At 40.7% G+C, this 24,004-nt stretch overlaps 1 protein-coding gene across 2 annotated transcripts in view; it reads left to right on the top strand.

The window, feature by feature from the left end:
* The window catches only part of LOC134226266 (neuroligin-4, X-linked), a 184,956-nt gene extending 161,270 nt beyond the window's left edge, over positions 1-23,686 (top strand). For both annotated transcript variants that reach the window (XM_062706926.1, XM_062706927.1), the window contains exons 7-8: positions 8,213-8,992; positions 20,983-23,686. In XM_062706926.1, the coding sequence (XP_062562910.1) occupies positions 8,213-8,992; positions 20,983-21,338 (1,136 nt within the window). In that variant the 3' untranslated portion in view covers positions 21,339-23,686. The remainder of the gene's footprint in view (positions 1-8,212; positions 8,993-20,982) is intronic.
* The last annotated feature ends 318 nt before the right edge of the window (positions 23,687-24,004 follow it).

Genomic DNA, 24,004 nt, shown 5'->3' on the forward strand with positions numbered 1-24,004 from the left:
ATCAGAAAATCAGAAAATCAGAAAATCAGAAAATCAAAAAATCAGAAAATCAGAAAATCAGAAAATCAGAAAATCAGAAAATCAGAGAATCAGAAAATTTGAAAATCAGACAATCAGAAAATCAGAAAGAAAATCAAAAAATCAGAAAATCAGAAAATCCGAAAGTTAAAAAAATAGAAAATCAGAAAATCAGAAAATCAGAAAATCAGAAAATCAGAAAATCAGAAAATCAGAAAATCAGAAAATCAGAAAATCAGAAAATCAGAAAATCAGAAAATCAGAAAATCAGAAAATCAGAAAATCAGAAAATCAGAAAATCAGAAAATCAGAAAATCAAAAAATCAAAAAATCAGAAAATCAGAAAATCAGAAAATCAGAAAATCAGAAAATCAGAAAATCAGAAAATCAGAAAATCAGAAAATCAGAATATCAGAAAATCGGAATATCAGAAAATCGGAAAATCGGAAAATCAGAAAATCAGAATATCAGAAAATCAGAAAATCAGAAAATCGGAAAATCGGAAAATCGGAAAATCAGAAAATCAGAAAATCAGAAAATCAGAAAATCAAAAAATCAGAAAATCAGAAAATCAGAAAATCAGAAAATCAGAAAATCAGAAAATCAGAAAATCAGAAAATCAGAAAATCAGAAAATCAGAAAATCGGAAAATCAGATAATTAGAAAATCAGAAAATAAGAAAATCAGAAAATCTGAAAATCTGAAAATCAGAAAATCAGAAAATCAGAAAATCAGAAAATCAGAAAAAAAGAAAATCAGAAAATCAGAAAATCAGAAAATCAGAAAATCAGAAAATCAGAAAATCAGAAAATCAGAAAATCAGAAAATCAGAAAATCAGAAAATCAGAAAATCAGAAAATCAGAAAATCAGAAAATCAGAAAATCAGAAAATCAGAAAATCAGAAAATCAGAAAATTAGAAAATCAGAAAATCAGAAAATCAGAAAATCAGAAAATCAGAAAATCAGAAAATCAGAAAATCAGAAAATCAGAAAATCAGAAAATCAGAAAATCAGAAAATCAGAAAATCAGAAAATCAGAAAATCAGAAAATCAGAAAATCAGAAAATCAGAAAATCAGAAAATCAGAAAATCAGAAAATCAGAAAATCAGAAAATCAGAAAATCAGAAAATCAGAAAATCAGAAAATCAGAAAATCAGAAAATCAGAAAATCAGAAAATCAGAAAATCAGAAAATCAGAAAATTGGAAAATTGGAAAATTGGAAAATTGGAAAATTGGAAAATTGGAAAATTGGAAAATTGGAAAATTGGAAAATTGGAAAATTGGAAAATTGGAAAATTGGAAAAATGGAAAATTGGAAAATTGGAAAATTGGAAAATTGGAAAATTGGAAAATTGGAAAATTGGAAAATTGGAAAATTGGAAAATTGGAAAATTGGAAAATTGGAAAATTGGAAAATTGGAAAATTGGAAAATTGGAAAATTGGAAAATTGGAAAATTGGAAAATTGGAAAATTGGAAAATTGGAAATTTGGAAAATTGGAAAATTGGAAATTTGGAAAATTGGAAAATTGGAAAATTGGAAAATTGAAAAATTGGAAAATTGGAAAATTGGAAAATTGGAAAATTGGAAAATGCGAAAATTGGAAAATTGGAAAATCAGAAAATCATCATTGGAAAATAAGGAAATCTGAAATTAGAAATTAGCAAGTTAGCAAATAAAAAATAATAAATTAGAAATCATAGAACAGAAATCAAAAAATTATAAATCAGAAATCATATATCGGAAATCAGAAATCTGGAATTAGAAATATAAAATCAAAAATTAGAAATCAGAAATTTGGAAACAGAATACAGAAATCAGAAATCACGATTAGAAATCATAAATTAGGATTGGTTTATAAAATACACAGCTTAGACATTAGAATTAGGAAATAAGAATCTAAAACTATCTATCAACAGGCTATCAGGCTGAAAATTAAAAAAAATTGGAAAGTGGAAATCAGAAATTCTTCCTTACTCTGTCTTCCAGCTTCTTTCTTCTTATCCTTCTTCTCTCTTCCTTTTCTTCTTCTGTCTTTCATCTTCCGTCTTTCTTCTTCCATCTTTTCTTTCTTTCTTCTTCCTTCCTGCTTCTTCGATGTACTGTTTTTTCGATCTTTTGACGGACTTTCTCGACTTTCTCGACTTCTCTGGGCATAAAAGTATCATTGTGTTAGCCTCATGATATACGAATGCAAAATGGTAACTTAGCTAAGATCTTCCTCTTCTTCTTCAATGGCTCTACATTCCAACTGGAACTTGGCCTGCTTTCCAACTTAGTATTCTATTCGCATTTCCTCAGTTATTAATTGAAAGCTTTTCTATGCCCGGAATTGCATGAGTATGCATCTTGTGTGGCAAGTACAATTGCTGCATTATGCCCAGGGAGTCGAGAATGTTTCCCACTTGAAAACATCCTAGACCGGACCAAGAATCGAACTTGCCATCTCCGGGAGACCCCAACTTATCTAAGATACCTTGCAGTTAATAACTGTGGAAGTGATTAATGAACACTAAGCTGAGAGGTGGCAATGTCCCAATGGGGGAAGTAATACTAATGAATAAGAGGAGGAGAAGAAGAGAAGTTGATGATGAAGGAAGCGACATATGGCCGAACAAAACATGAGATCTAAAAAGACTTCCTTTCTCCTTCCTTACGTCTGTTCCTTCTTCCTTCTGTCTTCAAACTTTTTTCTTCCTTCTTACATCTTTCTTCTTCCTTATCCATTCTTTCTTCTTCTTTCTTCCTACTTGCTTCTTCCTTCGCCCCTTTTCCCTTTCCTTCTTCTTTTTTATTTATTTGGCCGAATAGGTCATTTGATCGAATAGGCATTTGGTTATTCGGCCGAACAGGTTGTTCGGTCGAATGTGTTATTTGACGACTCACATCTCACTTCTCACTGTGAAAAGTAAGAAATTAGAAGTTAGAAGTGAAGAATGAGAAGAGGGACGTCTCCCTTCTTACTTTGCTCTTCTCACTTTTTGAGAAATGAAAGATGAGAAGTTAAAAGTGAGTAGTGCTAAGTGGGCAGTGAGAACTTGAACTTCTCACTACTTTGGACTAATGTGTTATTTGACGTCTCACATTTCAGGAGGAGTGTTAGTTAGTTAGTTAGGAGTGATTAGTGAGAAGAAAGGCGCCTCCCTTCTCACTTTGCTCTTCTAACTTTACGCAGTAAGAAGTGATAAGTGAGAAATGAGGAATGAGCAGTGAGAACTGAGCCGAATCACTTCTCACTCCTCATCTCATACTTCTCACTGTGAAAAGTGAGTAGTGAGACGTCCAACTTGTTACTTCGCACTACTCACTTTTCACAGTGAAAAGTGAGAGATGAGGAGTGAGAAGTGAGTAGTGAGATGTCTCACTACTCACTTCTCACTCCTTATTTCTTACATCTCTCATTTGGCCAAATGTGTCATTTGAAAAGTGAGAAAGGAGGTGTAAAAAGTGAAACGTCGCACTAATCACTTCGTGCTTCTCACTTTTTACAGTCAAGTCAGAAGTAAAAAAAAGAGGAGTGAGAAGTGAGACGTCTCTCTTCTCATTCCTAATTTCTCACTTCTCACTGTGAAAAGAGAGAATTGAAAAGTGAGTAGTGAGACGTCTTACCCCCCCAAGGGTCCCCCCTCGGAAAAAAAATTTCAAAACCGAAAAAAAAATTTCTCGGAAACTGCTGCAATGCATTTATATGAACGCAAATAAATGTGAATTGATGGAAATAACTGAATCTATCTCTCTAAAGTCCAATTTTGACCTCTCTTATGTGCTTTTTTTGTTACTCTTATGTGTTTTCTTGTTTTATAATAAACGCAAAAGGCGCCATCACCGCTAGGTGGATTATTTTGGGTTTTTTTTTTCTAATGACCTATTCGGCCAAATGACCTATTCTGCCAAATGGTCTATTTGGCCAAATGACATGTTCGGTCAAATATCCTATTCCGCCAAATGTCCTATCCAGCCAAATGTCCTATTCGGCCGAATGACCATGACGGCCTAATGGTTTGTTAGACCTAGTGGCATTCAGCCAAATGGGTTTCGACCAAACGACCCTTTCCCCTTTTCTTGTTTTTTTTTTTGATAGTCTATAATTGACATCACGTTCTGTAGCTCTTCACTCAGACTGTTACAAGGAATTGTATCGAGAAGCAGACGCCACCCCATGGGGGAACGCTTATAGAGTCGTGATGGTGAAGATGAAGGGTCCGTCGACGCCGAAAAGTTGAAGGAGATCGTGGAGGGTCTTTTCCCGAAACACGACCCGACCACGTGGCCACCAATACCGCACGGCGAAGAAGAAGAAACAAACGCTGAGTATCAACAAGTGTCCAATGAGCAGCATGCAAAATCGGCGAAGCGCCTGCAGGCGAAGATAGCCCCCGGTCCGGGTGGAATACTGAACGTGGCGCTGAAAGCTGCGCTCGTGGCATGTACGGATATGTTCAGAACAGTGCTGCAAAAGTGCCTGGACGAAGGCAACTTCCCCGAAATGTGGAAGATTCAGAAGCTGGTGTTACTGCCGAAGGCAGGAAAGCCTCCGGGTAGTCCGGATTCGTACAGACCTATATGCCTGTTGGACACACTCGCGAAGCTTCTGGAGAGGATTATTCTGAATAGGCTTGCGAAACGTACGGAGGGCGAGCGCGGACTGTTGAAAATGCAGTTTGGGTTCCGCAAAGGAGTATCGACGGTGGATGCAATTCGGACAGTGCTCAATAGCGATGAGAAGGCTTCCAAACAGAAGCAAAGAGGTGATCTGTATTGCGCAGTGGTAACAATAGACGTAAAAAATGCGTTCAATAGTGCTAGATTCGTAGCCATCGCATCAGCGCTGCATAGAATGATGATCCCTGGTTACCTGTGCCATATGCTGAAGAGCTACTTTCAGAGCAGAGTGTTAGTGTACGACACTAACGAAGGGCGTAAGTCGATGCGAGTTACAGCGGCCGTTTCTCAAGGCTCCATTCTCGGTCCAACTCTTTGGAACGAGATGTTCGATGGGGTCCTGACTCAGCGGTCGCCTAGAAAAGTTAAAATCGTGGGTTTTGCGGACGACGTGTCACTAACGGTGATGGGCGAGACACTTGAAGAAGTAGAGGTGTTGGCGATGGAGGCGATAGCAATGATCGAGAGCTGCGTGAACGGAGTGTAGCTGCAAATAGCTCACCATAAGACGGAGGTGCTATTAGTCAGCAACTGTAAGGCGATTCAGCGGATGGAGATCGTCGTTGGTGATCATGCGATTGCATCGAAGCGATCACTTAAACATCTGAGAGTGAGGATCAATGACCGGCTAAATTTCAATAGCCATGACGATTACGTCTGCGAAAAGTCAGCGAAGGCTATGAGCGCAATAGCAAGGATCATGCCAAACGTTGGCGGTCCAAGAAGTAGCACCAGACGTGTACTAGCTAGTGCCTCGTCATCGAAACCAAGCGGAACCGTGGAAGGCTACAAAGTGCGTTCCGGCTGATGACCATACGAGTCGCGAGCGCCTACAGAACGATATCCACGTAGGCAGTATGCGTTATCGCCGGGATGGTCCCTATCTGCATCAGCCTGGCGGAAGATATTAAGTGCTATCACCGGAAAGACACGAGAAACGTGAGGAAGATGGAGAGAATCCGTGCAATGGAGAGGTGGCAGCATGAATGGGACAGTAACGAAAATGGAAGGTGGACCAATCGACTCATTCCAAACCTGTCAACGTGGATGAACAGGAAGCATGGCGAAGTTAACTTTCACCTGACACAGTTCCTGTCAGACCAAGGCTGCTTTAGGAACTATTTACATCGGTTTGGGCATGCTGCTTCGCTATTTTGCCCGGAGTGTGAGAACGTCGAGGTGACGGTGGAGCACGTGATCTTTAAATGCCCCAGGTTTGAGGCAGTTCGAAGGGAAATACACGGTTTAAACCAAGAGAACGTGATAGAAAAAATGTGCCGAGAGGAAAGCATGTGGAATGCAGTCGACAGGGTACCTACACAGATTTTACCCGAGTTGCACAAGAAGTGGCGTAACGACCAAAGAGCATCGGTATCGGGAGAACTTCCTTCGTCGGGGAACTCTCCGTCGGCCTAGGCTAGATCCACCGCCGGGAACTAGATCGAGTAGTTCGCGATGGAATACAACCAGTTACGGGCCGGTGGGGTTACCAGTGAACCGGACGCCCTGCTCCCCCGGAATCGCTGGACTGACCTTGGCACTCGGCTGGTAGGCGTCGGTATCAAAAGAACCTTCTTCGTTTTTTCGCAAAAAACCCTCATAACATGCTTGAATATGAAGCTAGCAACCAAATTAACCAACCAAAATAATTAAAAGACGTGCAATCCAATCTGATGAATCTGAATCTGAAAATTGTTTTTTTCAGAACCACCCTATCTAAATTCAGTAATTTTGTCATGAAACATTATATGTATGAGATAAAATTGATATTATTTTAGCAAAAATGCTTAGAATTAAATTTTCTACAACTTTGTAGAACAGCACAACTCCCTAATTTGAAAGAATAAAAAAAAATACAAAATTTGTCACAAAAGGGCCACCCTAATGACAACTTACACCAAAAATAGATCTTTTCTTGTAGATAATTTAGTCTGAAAACTTTAGCGCTGATAGTTTTCGAGTTATCGAATAATGTCGTGAAATTTGACGAATCCGACCATTGTGCGCTGTCGCCACCGGCGATTTTCAGACCGGCGCTCACCTCTACTGCCGTTCCACGCATAATTGTCCCATGTACATAGGAAATCTCAGAAAACATGGAACAAATATGCGTATAACGGTAGCTTAGGACAATTGTGATTTAAATATTTGCTTAGAAACACAGGATACCACTTGGTGCAAGAACGCTGCCTACTAGAACAATAGAACAAAACAATCCATTGATTGTGGAACCGATTTCACAAATTTCACGGAAACGGCCATATCTCAGGTTTTTGTTGTCCGATCTGTAACATCAATATATGTATCAAGCAACTCAGGAAGAGCTCTAGTTTATGTAAAAAAATATAAAAAAGTCAGCATTTCACCCAAGCAAAAAACACAAGCGCTCAAAAAATTGCATTTTTTACATGTTCTCAAATTATCCAGATTATCTCCGGTATCCAGCGGTCTGAACATGGATTTGAAACTGTTTCCCAAAACATGACTAATTTTCCCGTCGAACACTGCAAGAACCAAAAAAATCGGTTGATTTTTCACAGAGTTATGGTCATTTGAATTTCGATAAAATTTTGCCTGTCCCAATTATTCTGTCCAACCCCTGTACAATGTGACGTCATGTTTTACATCGTTCAAATATTTCTGACTGTATAGCTTGCTTATTTCCATTATGTATTTGGCGCCAATTATATTCGCATTGAGGGACACGAAGTACCAACGGTATGCATAATTCAGCATTTATCAACTACCCAATCCATATGTACGTACACATAGGAAATATATTTTTAAACAGTTACCTCAAATCTTGATCAATTTATTCCCCTCATCCGCGTTTGGTCTGAAAATCAACCGACAAAAATGTATGTGTTGAATATGTTCCGATATTTTGATTTAGACTGTTACTTCTAATAAGATATTTATTACCTAGTACTCTTGCTTCCTTTTGCAGTCTTCAACGTTGTTATCACTTCACATTCAAAATTAACTTCTATAAAGTATTCAAAGTCGTAGATAAAAACGTGGAGGCTCCTTATTTTATATATTTAAATCGAAAGCTATTGGATGTGAATGTAAAATCAGTTCACCTATGATTAATGTCAAGGACTTTTGCAATCCTCTCGTTAGGGAAAAAGCAATCGTGTATAGCTTCCAATTATCTGGGACGATTTAAATCATGTGATTCGCTGGACCTTTGTGTACTGTCATGCATATGTGCTATAAGTACAGTCTGTTGTGTGGGTATTATTCACTGTCGATAAAACTCCAATCACCGTACATTTGCGCTTACGATTAGACGCAACACACCCAATCCATCTGCCAGCTTCGGACTAATCCGCAATCGCTAATGTTGATTCTGCTCAATGCAAACAGCCGATAGAATCGCAAAAACCAACGAGCAAAGCAAATCGCACACAGCTCGGCAGCTAACAGAAGAACCGCTGAAGAGTAGCAAACGACTTCAGCCTGAATGAGTGCCTCCATGGCGCACTATTTATGCACGGTTTAATTTGTTCTCTCCTCTTTCTTTCAGTGGCAGCCGGAATGACGACAATGGAGCCAGCGCTGCTAACAACTTGCATGCCAGTTGCCAACTACACCGGCTACGCGCAGCCCACGTCGACCGTGCTGAACGCTACCACGGACACCTTGGCCGGACTGGAAGCGGCCGGATACGCGGCATACTCGACCGCGCTCAGCGTAACCATCGCCATTGGGTGCAGTTTGCTGATACTGAATGTGCTGATCTTTGCCGGGGTCTATTACCAACGGGACAAAACTCGGCTCGAAGTAAAAAGCCTGCAGAAGCAGTACCAGCAACGGGGCGGGATGCACCAGCAGGGCCCGTTTGATCCGATTAAGCACGCCCACTACCACCTCGGCCACTCGCAGTCCGCCAACGTGATAGTGGACGTGGAAAACCACGACACCGGTGCGCTGATATTGGCGAGCGATGTCAAATCGCCCCATATCTGCTCCAACTCGATGCAGATCAACGTAATGAAGAGCGGATCGCCGGGCAACGACGGCCGGGGTGGGGGACTCGGTCCTGGCGACAGCGGCGGCTGTAACGTTCCGTCCGGCCAAACCGCAAATAATGCAAAAATCCCTCTGGCCAATAACACCTCGTACAAACCTCGGACCGAGCACATTACGATACCAATCAAAAATTCAACCTTCACCGGAGGCACCGGGCTGATGACGCTGCCCAAACCGGGCACGGTGCACATCCCGATGAGCTACAATCGAAACGAGTGCATGACACTGCCACGAAATGCCGGTGGTGGCATTAGCACGTCCAGCACCAACACAGGTGAGTTTCAGGCGAGGGCCGTTTAAATCGAATTATTCTTTCCTGATTACCTTCCCACCTACCTAACTGATGGAAGTAATCGCATCCCATCCTATCATACCAATTAGCAGGCATTCAATCCCGTTACACTCTTAGGATTTTTCCTCGGCTGCTCAATGAATGTTTTGTGTTTATGGGGAGTGTTACTATGTGAATTATGTATGTTTTCTAAAACATACATATTTCAAATTTTTGTTTTCCGAGAAAGAGTATTATATTGGTCGACGGGTAAAAAAATCTGCCAGAATGAACATGGGTAGTAATGGTACATCATAATTATCCTTATTCTATCATACATAGTAACATATTTTGGAAATACTTTCTCCCACTTATTTAGACATTATTAACGGGGAAGTTGAAACCCCTCATCACATCATGACTTTGTAGATTTAATAAACGTAAAAAGTATAGACATTTAAGTCCGGCTCCATTTATAATGTCGAAAAAGTTCCATCTCATTTTCTGAAATTGCCATTTTCCCAATCTCCCACGACTGTACATTACGATGAATAATCACCATCGTAAATGATGGTGATGTACTCATCTACTTCAGCCCGCCCACCTCCACCTCTCGAGGAAAAAATGTGACCCATCATCGCCTACCGAAACCAACGTCAGACTTCATTTCTCAAACCTCAAATCACATTATATTGCGTATACATTCCTAACCCTAAACGAAACCGGTTCACCAGCACGACAGGAACGGCTCTCTGCGCATATTTGGGTCACCAATCCAAATGGCAGCATACGCTGCTCGTCCTGATCTAGGCTGGAGAATCGTGGACGGACGTGGCAGGGAAGAGATATGTAGTTTCATATTTTATTTGTCCCCAACCGTCGCCATCGCATCTCATCCGATGAAATATAATACCAACATCCACGCTGGAGGGTACCGCACAGCTGCCGGTCGGCCTGTGGGGTTAGGAGTTATGCTGTGTACATTGATGGTAACAATTTTATCACTGTCGGAACCTGCAGCGAAATTTACGACCCACCGAAATTTGTCAGTTTCAATTTGCGCTGCTCTTCCTCCCCGGGGGCACCAGCAGAGCCGGACACAGCAACAGGACACGGTTGGTTCCGGCGAGGCACGTGGGTTTTACAAATGATTGTCCGGGACCCCATACATGCTCCCAATAATGAAGCATTGTCGGGTGAACGACGGTAATGACTTCGTTATCGAATTCGCGCTGATTAAATTCCGACATCATTTTAGATGCATTGTTTTTGTGTTAAAAAGTTTGAAAGTAGCGAATGATCGTCGTTGTTGTCTGAAGCATCATTCAATCAATCCAATGCAACCTATTTTTGTTTTCAGGGTAAGTTGGATTGAATGTTCATCTCAGTCCCATGGTCAATTTCAGCACTGGTGGAGTTAAGCTGAAGCACGATGGGGTACGAGACACACCAAATCGAATATTTTTCCTGAAATTTAATTACATACGCCAAAAGTATTCTGAAGAAAAACTGGTTTTCCTAGATGTTTGATTAATCCCAGAGAATCTTCCGAAGAAATTCTTGGAGTTAAATATTTTCGAAAGAGTTTTGTAGAAATCCAGGAATTTCTTTCTGTCAGGAGTTATATAACAACGAAATGGTTCAGTGTGACAAGTGTGACAGATGGATCCATTTCACCTGCGTCGGGGTAATAGAAGAAACTGCGAATAAGAACTAGACTGCCGTCATACGCATAATTGTCCCATGTTTGCTGGGATTTCCTATGTACATGAGACAGTTATGCGTAAACGGCAGTGGAGGTGTCCCAAATGAGTCACTACAACTGGAGTACAGCATCCATCGTCCACTGCTTCCTAGTGGATCTACAAATCCTGCTGTTCAACAGAAGTCATCAGCTGCGAACGAAGTGCTTCTGTCCAAAGCTGCTATATGAATCGTCAACACTGCGCACACGCTGTATCGGAGCGGCAAAACATACTTTTGCATATAAACAGTAAAGACGGATCCATAAAAAAATGAAAAACGATCCATAAATAACATCTGAATGTTCCATAAAACGCTACCATGAATCCATAAAATAGTTCAGGAGATTCCATAAAGAATAATTTTTCGATCCATAACTAAGCTAAAATGTAGCAATTAATAGGGAAATATGTTCCATTAATATGGTCAAGAAAAACAATACAATTCTTGCTAATTTCACATGAACATTATATGTCGATCCATAAAACTCATATGATCCATAATTCTGGGGCTACAAAATGGTGAGTTGACATCCGGGAAGGAGCGCCTAACATAGCTCTGGTCCTCACAAGTTCCGATGCTCACGCTTCCACGGGTCTTCCGATAACAATTGACCGCCAGCTAAGGGTTGCGTGCTTACCTGGTAGTGAAGCCTGGGCACTGTTGTCCTTCTGACATCAGCTAGAGTGAGAGGGTGCGCCCTGTGGGGTCTGCCTAGGATGTGGTGGGGTTCGCCAGTGGGCTCTGTTGAACTTCTATAAAAAGCTGCATGTGTCAAAGCCCACTAGCCTAGTCCTGGTGTTGGTTGGAACTTTAAACAAATTTTACCCGACTGATCGAGCGTCTGTTCACCAAGGAGGTGCGGCTCCAACAGCGTCTGTTCTGGCGGCTGAGTATGAAATGCTATTCCCCGGAAGCTATACTTAAGATGGCAGCCCCATCCCGGTGGATAGGGAACCTTGGGCCAACAACCTACTGTTCCCGAAACATCAATTTATTCGAGAATCCGATAATGAAAGAATACGGATTGATTTTACGGCGACGACTCTTACCGCGAAACAACGGACACGAATAGGAACATGGAACGTTTTAACCCTAGCCCAGCAGGGTAAATTGGCACAACTTGTCAATGAGGCACGCCACATGAAAGCTTGACTACTCCTGCCAGCCGTCTACTCATCGATGGAACTGCTTTCCTTGGACTAAGCCAGATTAGTTTGATATCAAATTTCCAATATCACTTCCTCGATTTGGTGTTTGTAAGCGAAAATTTACTTCCTGACTGTGCGGTCGACGAGGCACCGGATGTCATCGTTCCGCTCGATGATTATCATCCTGCTCTCGTGATATCTATTGCGAACAGTGATCATGTCAGATTTGATGATAGCTCGAATGCTGACTGTTTGAATTTTCGCAAGACAGATTTCGAACTACTCCGGCGCAAATTATCTCGATTTGACTGGAATGCTTTGAATGACTCGGACATTGACACAGCGGTTGGCCGTTTTAACTGTTTCCTCAGTGACTGCGTATTTGCCTCCGTACCAAAGCGCCAACCTCTGATGGAACGTACACACGGTCAAGCAATTTGACCAACATTGACTCCACTTCTCGTTCATTCAAATATCCATCAAGTTTCACCAACAGCGGCACGAACAATCAATTTATTCGACTAACAATATCACACACGAACGACCGAAGCACTAACTTGAGCACCAACCATCAAAAATATATGGGGGTTTGTGCAACTTCACTACAAATGCTCAAACATGTTCGACCAGCCTTGACTCCACCCCCGACAACTCAAACCAAAATCAAACCGTTTTATTTTTTTTTTCCAACCGAGCCGCCAACTGTCAAATGGTTGTTCGAACAACTTCACACACGTTCAAACAAAGCAGCAACCGAAGCGTTTTCTTGGGAGTGGAGTCAATGTTCGTCAAACTGCTTGACTGGTGTGTACGTTGCATAAGAAAACCACCATGGACTAATGCAACCTCAAACGAGAACGTGCTAGGACTCTTCGCGCCCTGACTAGCCGACGTTGTGCTATCACTAAACGATAATTTCTCAATCGCCAGTAATTGTTATCGCCGCTATAACAAGCATCTTTACAAGCAGTATGAGTGTCGCAAGCAGCATAATCTTCGCCATCATCCCAAGGGATTCTGGTCGTTCGTCAAAATAAATAATCGGACTACCGTCAAGAGTGTTTCTTGACAATGATGTTGCCTTGAATGCCGAGGAAAAATGCAATCTCTTCGCCGAGCACTTTTCGACCGTCTTTTCCAATGCTACGCCATCTCAAGCTGACATCACAAGAGCAGGATAAAATCATCCTTTTGCTTTTCAACTTATCACTTCGTTAGCAAAAGTTTCCTACTCAATGGAAGTGCTCTACCATGTTGCCGGTGTACAAAAAAGGAGACAAATGTGACGTGAGAAACTAACGAATCAAAAGTGTTCGAGTCACTTATCTACGAAAAACTGTTTGCCTCATTCAAAAACTACATCAGCTCGAATCAACATGGCTTCTTTCCGGGTCGATCCGTAGAAACGAATCTAGTCAGCTTTACATCATATTGTACGGATAATATGCGCAAAAAGCTCCAAGTCGATGCCGTGTATACTGATCTACATTTGATAAGGTGAATCACGACATACTGCTTGCAAAACTTGAAAAAATGGAATGCTCTACAACATTCTGCAACTGGCTTCGATCATATCTAGTGCAACGTCAAGTGACCGTCATCATTGGAGATCACTCATCCCACTGTTTTTGAACGGCTCCGGAGTCCCCCAAGGAAGCACACTGGGTCCATTGTTGTTTTCGCTCTTCGTGAATGACGTAACTTTTATCCTGCAGCACTGCAGCATGGAGGCCTGCTGTTGATGTTTGCAGGCGATCGCAAATTATACCTCGTTATTCGAAATCTGGCGGACTGCCAAGAAATGCAGAAGCTCTTGGATTTATTCAAATGTTGGTGTGAGCGTAATATGATGGTCCTGGCTGTTTCAAAGTGCTACGTAATAAGCCTTCATCGCACTGCTGAAACCGTGGTTTTCGATTATAGTATCACAGGTACAACAACGTGTGAATCATGATAATGATCTAGGCGTCGTGTTGGATGACAGGCTAACTTTCAAACGTCATTTTTCAACTACGATCGTCAATGCGAATTGCTAGTTTGGTTTTATTTTTAAAATCACAAATGAATTCCGCGACCCTGTATGCTACAAAGCCTTATACTGCTCATTGGTACGCTCTCAACTCGAATTCGCTTCTGCTGTCTGGAATCCATATCAAGCTGTTTGGACTGCTCGGTTTGAAACTGTGCAACGCAAGTTCGTACGATATGCCCTGCGCAATCTCTCATGGACGGACCCGCTAAATTTACCACCGTATGCTGATTGCTGTAGACTGCTGGCGCTAGATACTCTTGATAAGCGGAGAAATGTGGCGCAAGCCGTTTTCATCACCAAACTTCTGTTATCCAAGTAAGACGTGCCGGATTTGTTGACAAAAATTCTGTTGTATGCACCCTCACTATTCCTTCGACCTCGAGATTTGCTCTTCGAAGAAAGGCATAACACCAATTATGCTGCCAATAGCTGCTTTGTCGCTATGATCCGCCATTTCAACTAGGTGTCGGACCAATTCGACTTCAACATCAGTTCATCCGCGTTTCGTCAACACAATCAGATGAAATAAGCAAAATTTTGCAAAATAAATAAATAAATAGCCAAATAGTTGTGTATTAAATCTTAATACATTTTGGATTGAATTACATATTTTATTGAAGTTCTATACGCAATTCGAGTTACACGACACCCGATATATCGATATCATACACAGGAGTCGGTTTTTACGCGTAAATTCTAAAAACCGTGTTAAAACGGCTTCACTGAAAACCTATTTTTCGCGTGTTTTACGTGTTTTCCGACCTTTTTGAAAAACCGCGTAAAAAAAACTTTTGAAAAATTCAGCGTAAAAAACGCGTGAATACCGAAAACCGCGTAAAAACACGACTTTTAATCGAAAATTGTTTTTTCGCGATATATCAACGCAATATATCGGCCTGTTTCAAATATGATGCATACTCCTTGTGCTACAGAGAATAGAACGTGTACGCAGCATAACTTCTTGGTCATCCAAGAAATTTCTGGAGTAAGGCCTTTAGGTCTACACTCGTAACCAAAGGCCTTTCGACCTGTTTCAAGTATGGCGCATGCTCTTTGTGATACATAGAATGCAATATTCTGGCTACGTGCCCGGCCCACCGCAGTCTTCCGATTTTCGCGGTGTGAACGATGGATGGTTCTCCCAACAGCTGATGCAACTTGTGGTCAGAGCCGTAGCGTGGCCTCCCGGCGCCCTTGGCAAAACTTTATTGGGCGCCCCTTAATATCTTGCAGATGTTCTAAACATAGAGCGCGTTAAAATCAGGGTGATTAAAAATCAACTAATTGCGTGGTGTAAAATTTATTTATGAATTCCTTAAGCTTCTATAACCTTTATATGTTCCAATTTAGAGGCAGGAAGTAAGAAATTTTTGGATTCCATAAACCTACGCAAATAAAGATAACTTGAACCAGTAGTGCGCAGATTTTCGACAAAAAATTCCGAACTTCCTTGTTGTGAATTCGTGCACTAGTGGTCAATAAAATGTGTGCTTGTCGGTGCTTGGAGTTCTATCGGTCCTAGACGAATAAAAAAAACCTTTTATGAAGTGGATTGCATGACGTTCAGAAACTCCATATTGATTATTAAAAATCCAACTCAAGAGTGGCTTGGTCGGTGGTTTCAAGGAACTACAGGACTTTCAATAAAATTCAGCTCTGTAGTGGTAGATGGTCGGAATAGCGACTGGACCAAGTTGTATTAAGAAAAATCCAATTCTGGAGTGGGTGGATAAATAGCAAAAAAGGCAATCGTATCTGGCCGTAGTTTGGTGCCACTGGAGGAATTGGTTGGACGATCTCAATTCGACTTAAGTAAGTCAGTCGCCATAATTATTGAAATCCCTTGATGCAGAATCTCGTGTCTTTAGTATGCTGTTAGATAAGTGACGTCATTCTAAATACTCATACTTGGGAGGGAAAATCAAACTCACATTATCAATGCTCATCGAATATTCAAAATGTTCGCTTTGTCTTTTTACCATTGAGCTCATACAAGTTTCAGAAATATCATTGGATCAAATGTGATTGTTTTCAGACCTCAAATAGTTTGTCTGCGTAAAATGATTAAATTTATCTCAAATCCCACAAACTCCCCATTAATTCTTCCGTGTATACGTTTTATACAGTCTACTCTGTGTTTCGCCTTTAGCATATTGAGAAGTCCTCTTCTAGGGCTCCCTCCCTAGAAGCCTGTTTTTTGCTCCTTGCCATTTGCATTTCCTGTTCTTATCATTTTGTTCTTACTTCCACTATTGAAGGATCGACATTGGCGTAAATAAGGGGGGGCCTGGCCCTCCCCAGACCCACTTGTGGCCCCCTCCAGAAAATTTGAAAATCTATTTCCAAAATAGTCAATTTTTATATACCTACCACAAACATATTTTCTCATTCCTCATTGCATCATACGTCTTCTTCGATCTATTTTTTTGCACATTCGATACTGTTGATATTAATACTGTTTTCATTGCAAAATGTTTCAAAAGTCCAAGCAGGTTTTTCAGATTTTTAATGCCAATCACTTTCATTGCCAATAATTAATCAAGTGTCTGCAAATCGTGATAAAATTCTGGATTATGGATTATACCAAGTTAAAAAAAAACAAGTTTGTTTGAAAAAATATACATTCCTGTGCTGACGGTTAGATTTAAACGAAGCGGGAAAATTTTTGGACCAGAATTTAATAAATAATAGTCGTGAATGTCTACTAGGGTGGCTCAAATTATTATGAAAAAAATCTTTTCAATTTTATTGATGGGCCGCTATCTTATTCGGTTCTATTTATTCCCTATGCTCTGGACAAAATTTCAGCCTAATCGATCAACGTTTGGGCAGTGCTAAACTCGTAGGAAGTTTATATGCAAGAATGTATGCAAAAACATCCAAACACAGTGATTTGCAGTTGGACGGCACAATTTACGATGAAGACCTATGATACTCATTCAGATCTAGAAGAATTTCGCGAGTAGTGTGCATGTTGGTGTAGGGCATAGATGCACAATACTCACGATGCAGTTGCAACATCCGAAGATTCGATTGTCACCATATGTTATTCACGAAATCTCATTAAAATCTGGTTTTCAAGTGTCCTTAATTAAATTCTTCTACAACACCTTCTCAATGAATTTTTTCCAAAATCCTTGAAATATTTCCAAAATTATAAAACAAAGGAAAAATATACAAAAATCTAACATCATCTAAACAATTAGTGCAAATATTAGGATTTGTTTAACTAGCTTTTTTATTTGGTAGGCTCAGTCGTGTATGACGCTTTGAGGAGCCGTAATTTTTTGGTATGAAAATATTAGGATTATTAAAGTTTCACAATATGATGTAGATTGCATTTAGTTTTTTTTATGGATCCCACAATATCAACAAATTATCTTCGTTTTTACCTTTATTAAGTGAGGAATTTTCCTGAGCTTTTTAACTCACCGTTTTTCATTCAAAATATGTATTTTTTTAAATATATATGGAGCGTGAGAAAATAATCGACCCCGTCCATTTCCCGTTCAAGAGCAGGAGAAATTGGCTCAATAATACTTAATTCTGTTATTGAACCCATACTGTGTTATGGACTAACCCTGCATAAGAGGTAAAATACCAAAAGAATAATACCAAAAATTAATTTGCACAATACTTAAGCCATAACAAACTCAGTTATTAAATTAAATTTCAATATCAAATGCATAACCAATTATTATTCGTTTGGTATTGAAATACCTAAGCATGGTATGCCTCAAGTATTCTGCATATAAGTTTTTGGTATTATTTTTTGGTATTTTACCTCTTATGCAACGCTAAATCATGCCAATTTCTGTTATCGAGGTCGACGCTCCTGCTCGGGTTACGTAATTAGTGCACGGGCTTCGCAACTTTAAAAGTGCTTTAAAAAATTCGGATCATGATACAATTAGCATAAAATTGTGAAAAAAGTACGGTCCCTAGAAGCTTTCCGCATATCATACAAACAGTAATGAAGAGATCCAAAAACTGCAAAGCAGATTTAGACAACCGTATGCATAATTCATAAAAATACAATGAAATACGTTCAAACCAGATACGATGGAAGGAAAGGCATCGCAATTGAGAATCCTCAGTGTACACCTCGCATTTATCTATAGTTAGTACAATGAATATGAAAATTAGACACGTATTGACTAAACCACACCGACCAGAAATCAGTTAAATTTTTCGCATATTGAGTGATGTTAACAACAAGACAAATAAACGGCAAAGGCTTTAAAAACCCTTGGCAGCCTATGCATGCAGTGTTCTATACCTCCTTAAAATATTTTCCTCCGCCAGCTGGGGCCATGACCCCCCCCTAGACCGGGACTCTAGTTACGCCTATGAGGATCGACTGTTTATTGTTATTTCAGCTTAAACTGGCTACGCAGTCTTTAAAGATTGAAACAAGATTTTTTTTGTCCAAAGAAGGAGTCTTGTATGGCTGCCATTATGTTTTGTACTATTGAATGCTGTTTATTGCCAACATAATGGCAGCCATACAAGACTCCTTCTTCGGACAAATAAAAATCTTGTTTCAAAATTTAAAGACTCCCTAGGCAATGTTTTAGTTGTTCTTATTTCCTTATCTGTCAAATAAATGATGAAAAGACAGTGAAGGCGATGGCACAAATCCCCTAAATTGGGGGAAACGTGCCCCACGAGCTGACGTTATGATCCCAGTATCATTTATTAACGGAAAAGGGTTCACTGGATACTAGTCAAACGGTTGATTAGAGGAAATCCTCTAATCCCGACATCCTTCATTTTGGCCATCGTCGCTTTGATCAACCGTGTCAGTTTATCCGGAAATCCGTGTTCGTGCATTAGCTGTCAAAGTTGGTCTCGATCGATTGTATCATATGCGGCTTTGCTACAATCCAGCTTATCACCCTTTTTGTAGATGGGACACACGACACCTTCCATCCATTCCTGCGGTAAAACTTCCTCCTCCCAAATCTTGGCAATGACCCAGGATCCTCCTTAGCCGTGCGGTAAGACGCGCGGCTACAAAGCAAGACCATGCTGAGGGTGGCTGGGTTCGATTCCCGGTGCCGGTCTAGGCAATTTTCGGATTGGAAATTGTCTCGACTTCCTGGGCATAAAAGTATCATCGTGTTAGCCTCATGATATACGAATGCAAAAATGGTAACCCGGCTTAGAAACCTCGCAGTTAATAACTGTGGAAGTGCTTAATGAACACTAAGCTGCGAGGCGGCTCTGTCCCAGTGTGGGGATGTAATGCCAATAAGAAGAAGAAGAAGAAGACCCAGTGCAGCGCTCTAGCCAGTGCCTCACCACCGTGTTTAAATAGCTCTCCTGGTAGTTGGTCAACCCCAGGGGCTTTGTTGTTCTTCAGCCGGCCAATCTCCTCCTGGATGTCCTGGAGATCCGGAGCCGGTAAAAGTATGTCCTGGGCGCGTTCTCCCAGGCCCATCACCATGCCGCCATCTTCGTCTACCACATCGCTATTCAGGTGTTCTTCGTAGTTTTGCCGCCACCTTTGGATCATCTCACGCTCGTTCGTAAGAAGGTTCCGGTTTATGGCTTTATACATATCAGGCTGTGGCACGTGGCTCTTACGTGAACGGTTCAACTTCTCATAGAACTTTCGTGTGCTATTAGCGTGGTACAGTTCCTCCGTCTCTTCACGGTCTCGATCTTCCTGCTGGCGCTTTTTCCTCCGAAAAATCAGTTTTGTCTGTTCCGCGCCTGTTTGTATCGTGCATCGTTCGTTTCTCTGACCCGGGGGCACCGTGCCTAGTGCAGCGGCTGCGGTGCTTTCAATGGTTGATCGAGTATCTCTACAGTCATCTTCAAGAGACGATAGGCCAAGCTGCTTTTCCGTTGGGAGTGCCACCTTCAGCTGCTGCGCGTAGTCTTGGCCTAGTCTACCGTCTCGTAGGCGCCCACTCCGGCGGACGACTCCGGACGACTCCGACGCGTGTTGTACACCGTCGATTGTTTTAAGCGCAGACATACTGCAACGAGGTAGTGGTCGGATTCAATATTCGCACTGCGGTAAGTGCGTATGTTCATGATGTCGGAGAAGAATTTACCTTCGATTAGAACGCGGTCGATTTGATTTCCGTTTCTTGATTAGGTGATTTCCATGTGGCCTTGTGGACATTCTTGCGGCGAAAGAAAGTGCTTTGGACTACCATTCCGCAAGAGGCTGCACAGTTCATGCATCATTGGCCGTTGTCGTTCGATACGGCATGCAGACTATCCGGTCCGATGACCGGTCTATACATTTCCTCCCTTCCTTCCTGAGTGTTCATGTCGCTGATGACGATTTTGACGTCCCGCAGTGAGCATCCAACGTATGTCTGCTCCAGCTGTGCATAGAACGCTTCTTTCTCGTCGCCGGGTCTCCCTTCGTGTGGGCAGTGCGCGTTGATGATGCTATAGTTGAAGAAGCGGTATTTTATCTTCATCTTGCACTTTCTTGCGTTAATTGGCTGCTATCCAATTACTCGTTGGCGCATCTTGCCCAGCACTATGAAGCAAATTTCCTGCAGCGCTACGACGTCGAAGTTGCGTGTCAGGTCTGTTGAGCGTCCCACCTAACACCAGCACTTGGGTTTGTGCGCTTTGAGCGGCACACTGTCGCTTTGGCGGAGCCTACTTGCGAATACATGTAGCTTTTTATAGAAGATTAACCGAGCCCACTCTCAAACCCCACCACATCCTAAGCAGGCACTACAACTCGCAGATGGCCTGGGAAGGTATCGTCAAGCCCTTGGACATAGTCCCTGCTGCTCTTAACTTAACGTAATCCTACATCAAAAATAACTTATATGTTTAATATTAAAACTTAATGTTTTGTCTAAACATTATTTCTTGCAAAACACTAAAATAAAACTATTTTGAGACACCAAGTCTCCCTGTACCTTATGCTGATGCGAAAAACGCAGACACATGGCATTTTATAGAACGGTTCAGGCAAGAAACAACACATTCATAGTACCGAATTTCCCACAATTCCGTTATACTCATCTTTTTTCACCCCAAACGAACCAACTTAAACCACAACATTTACATTATCTAATTACTTCTAGAGGCTCAACAAGTTAAACTACCGCCAAACGGAACAGCGATCGGAATCCACATGCGTTCGAACGCGGCGGCCACCCTCGGCAGGTCGCAATCCTACAACAATAGTTCACCGGAAACGATCCGGTTATCCCATCACCAGCAGCCACCCCAAATGACATCGTCGGGGGCCCCTCCGCCGCCCAGCATTGCCGCCCATCAGCACTCCCACCAGCACCACTCACATTCACATTCACACCCCCAGCAACAACAGCAGCAGCAACAGCAGGATCCCGGGACGCAACTGCAAAATCTCAAAGGGCAACCACAACAGCAGCAGCAGCAGTTGCCCCAGGCGGCCATGAGTGAAATGCGTGTTTGATTGCATTTCGCCTCCTCCTGCCCTGACCGAGGACAACGACAACGGCAACCATACCCAGCAAGGACGACGATGACGACGATGGCGAAGGTAGCAACGGATGATGACTATTACAACGACAGCGACCTCGACAACTACTGCGGTGATGATGGTGAAATTGTTTAATGTTTTGTTAGGGGCCCCCAGCGGGGGGGCCATTCGGAGGTAGGCGTTCATTACTAACTACACACATACACTCGGGCCGGTTTTACGCGGTTTTTGCAACTCAGAGTCGGTGGATTTGAAAACGCCGAAAAATAGAAAGAAATGAAAGTTAGGACAAATAACCATCTTTATGAAACGATTGGTAAAACCAACAGAAAATCAAAACTAAGTCAGGTGGTATGGAAAGGCGATGGTTATCAGTTTCGATATAATCAAACCGCGTAAGAACCGACCTGGCTGTGCTGCGCAAGCAACTTCCTGGTGCTCTTTCCATTCATCGCCAATGAATACTCAATCACCCATGCACGCGCGTACTCATTTCCGGTTGTTGATTGATTATTACTATTGATGTTTGCCTATGTTGAGGTTTGGCGGGCAGTGGGTTGAGTTGCGTTCTTTGTTGAATGGTTGATTGTGAGCAAGTAACGATTAGCGGGCTATAGATTTACAGTTTAAAGCCAGGAAATCATATTAGAAATGGCAGGAGCGGATGGCTGTCTACATTATTAACTCCATAACCATTTGGACGTTGAATTCCAGTGATAATGTTTCCATACAGCAATCAGTTGTAAATATGTATATTGTATATGTTTGGATATATGCTTTCATAATTCATAACACAATATAATAAAGATTGTTTCACCATAATTTCATGCACTTTGATAAAACGTTTGAACGTTGAAAGCAAATTTATACACAAACAACTAATGAGTTATAAGGTGCACTACAACTACTTGTGATAACATCCTCATCATGAAACTTTTGCAAGCAGGAATTGGCTTATCTTTATTATTGTTTATGAATTAAGGAAAATACTTCTAATTTCCTAGGGATTTCCCTTCTCAAAAATTTCATCTGAATACCGTTATCCATATTGCTTCGAAGCTCACAAATTAAGATCTGGAATTGTGAAAAAGGTTTTTGTTTCGGCCCATATTTTGTTAGATTTATTGCATCTACGGAATATTCAGCAAAAATGATATTTGTACACAATCTCTACTGTTTTTTATCGCGAAGTTCAATGTTCAAGTATCAGTAGCAATCAAATCAAAAGGTAAATCAAATCAACAGAGCTGTGCCATTGGGACACAATAATTCTTTGTTATACTTTTCCAGAATTATGAAATTTCCCTAACTAAATAGTTCATCAAAACTACTGCTCACAATCAAATTCTTAAAGAACGCAACCATAATCTGTGATTGTTCAAAATTTATTTAATTCTAATAAAGTTGTAGTTTTGATTTCTCATCTTTCAATAAGGAACATATTGTTATTTACCTTATGTTATAGAGGACTGAAAATTATACACTAATGTTAAGTAATGTTTTGTTTTATTTTACTTGTACTGCAGTTTTAGACAATGCGAAAAATCAGAAACATTTAGATAATCACATCCAGTACGAACTGTTCTGAAAAAATAAACACAAAAAAACATCAATCAAATGCACGCTCACTCTATCCAATCGGAAACATCAAAGACGATGCGAATCGGTTCATTTGCACATGAAGTTATCGTTCTCTGATCATCAAATTAAGTAAACAATCGAGAAGAAATTCAAAAATAGTATAAACATACTTTGTAAATTATTTTTTTCTACAAATCCAGCAACCAACCTATAGATAATATTACAATTTAGAAATGTCAAATAAATGGAACGATACATGCAAACACACAAACAAATCTAGGAACGAAAAAATTACGAAGTTGCAGAGAATCAGCTAGCGAATAACTTGCATTACGAGGTGGTAAGCTCCGCAGATAGAGACAAGAATGTTTTGCCATTACATGTACACATTGACAAAAACAAAACAAAAAAATAGATAAATCTTTACAACTCATAAGAGAATTACAAACCATCGAATTGACTTCAATGGCCATGGACAAAACGAAAGTAGATCGAACCGAATCGCCGAACGTAAGAGAAAATACCAGTCGCCGACTAATGTTAAATGTTGATTAAAGCTAATTTAATTGATTACCAGTTCATGTACGTGAAGGTAAGAACGAAAGTAACGGATTTTAAAAATGAAAACTGTTTTAAACAAAATTACTTGGAGGATGGATAAAAAAAATCAGACGTGAAAATTGATGCTATTGAAGAATAAATGAGAAATAAAGAAACACTGTAAAAAGTAACAATCTAAAATCAAGCAAACTGAGTGTTTTGTTGTTCGTGATAATATTCAACTAAATATGATGACATTTTCTTCTTCTATTAGACAAGACCATAACGTTCAAAGGTAAGTTTCTTCAAAATAAGTAAAAATAGCGGCACCTGCAAAATAACCTTCCACCATGACCGTTGCAAATAAATTTAATTCCTATCATAAATTCAATGCAGCAGAAATACACCCAACCCACATAACTAATGCAACAGTATGTATGATTTGTGCGAAAAGTGTGCTGGAATAGCTGGAATAGCTGAGTGCAAACTAACATACATTTTACCACCTTCGTCCAGAA

The sequence above is a fragment of the Armigeres subalbatus genome, chromosome 3 (genome assembly GCF_024139115.2).
Source record: "Armigeres subalbatus isolate Guangzhou_Male chromosome 3, GZ_Asu_2, whole genome shotgun sequence".
In the NCBI taxonomy this organism is placed as follows: Eukaryota; Metazoa; Arthropoda; class Insecta; order Diptera; family Culicidae; genus Armigeres; species Armigeres subalbatus.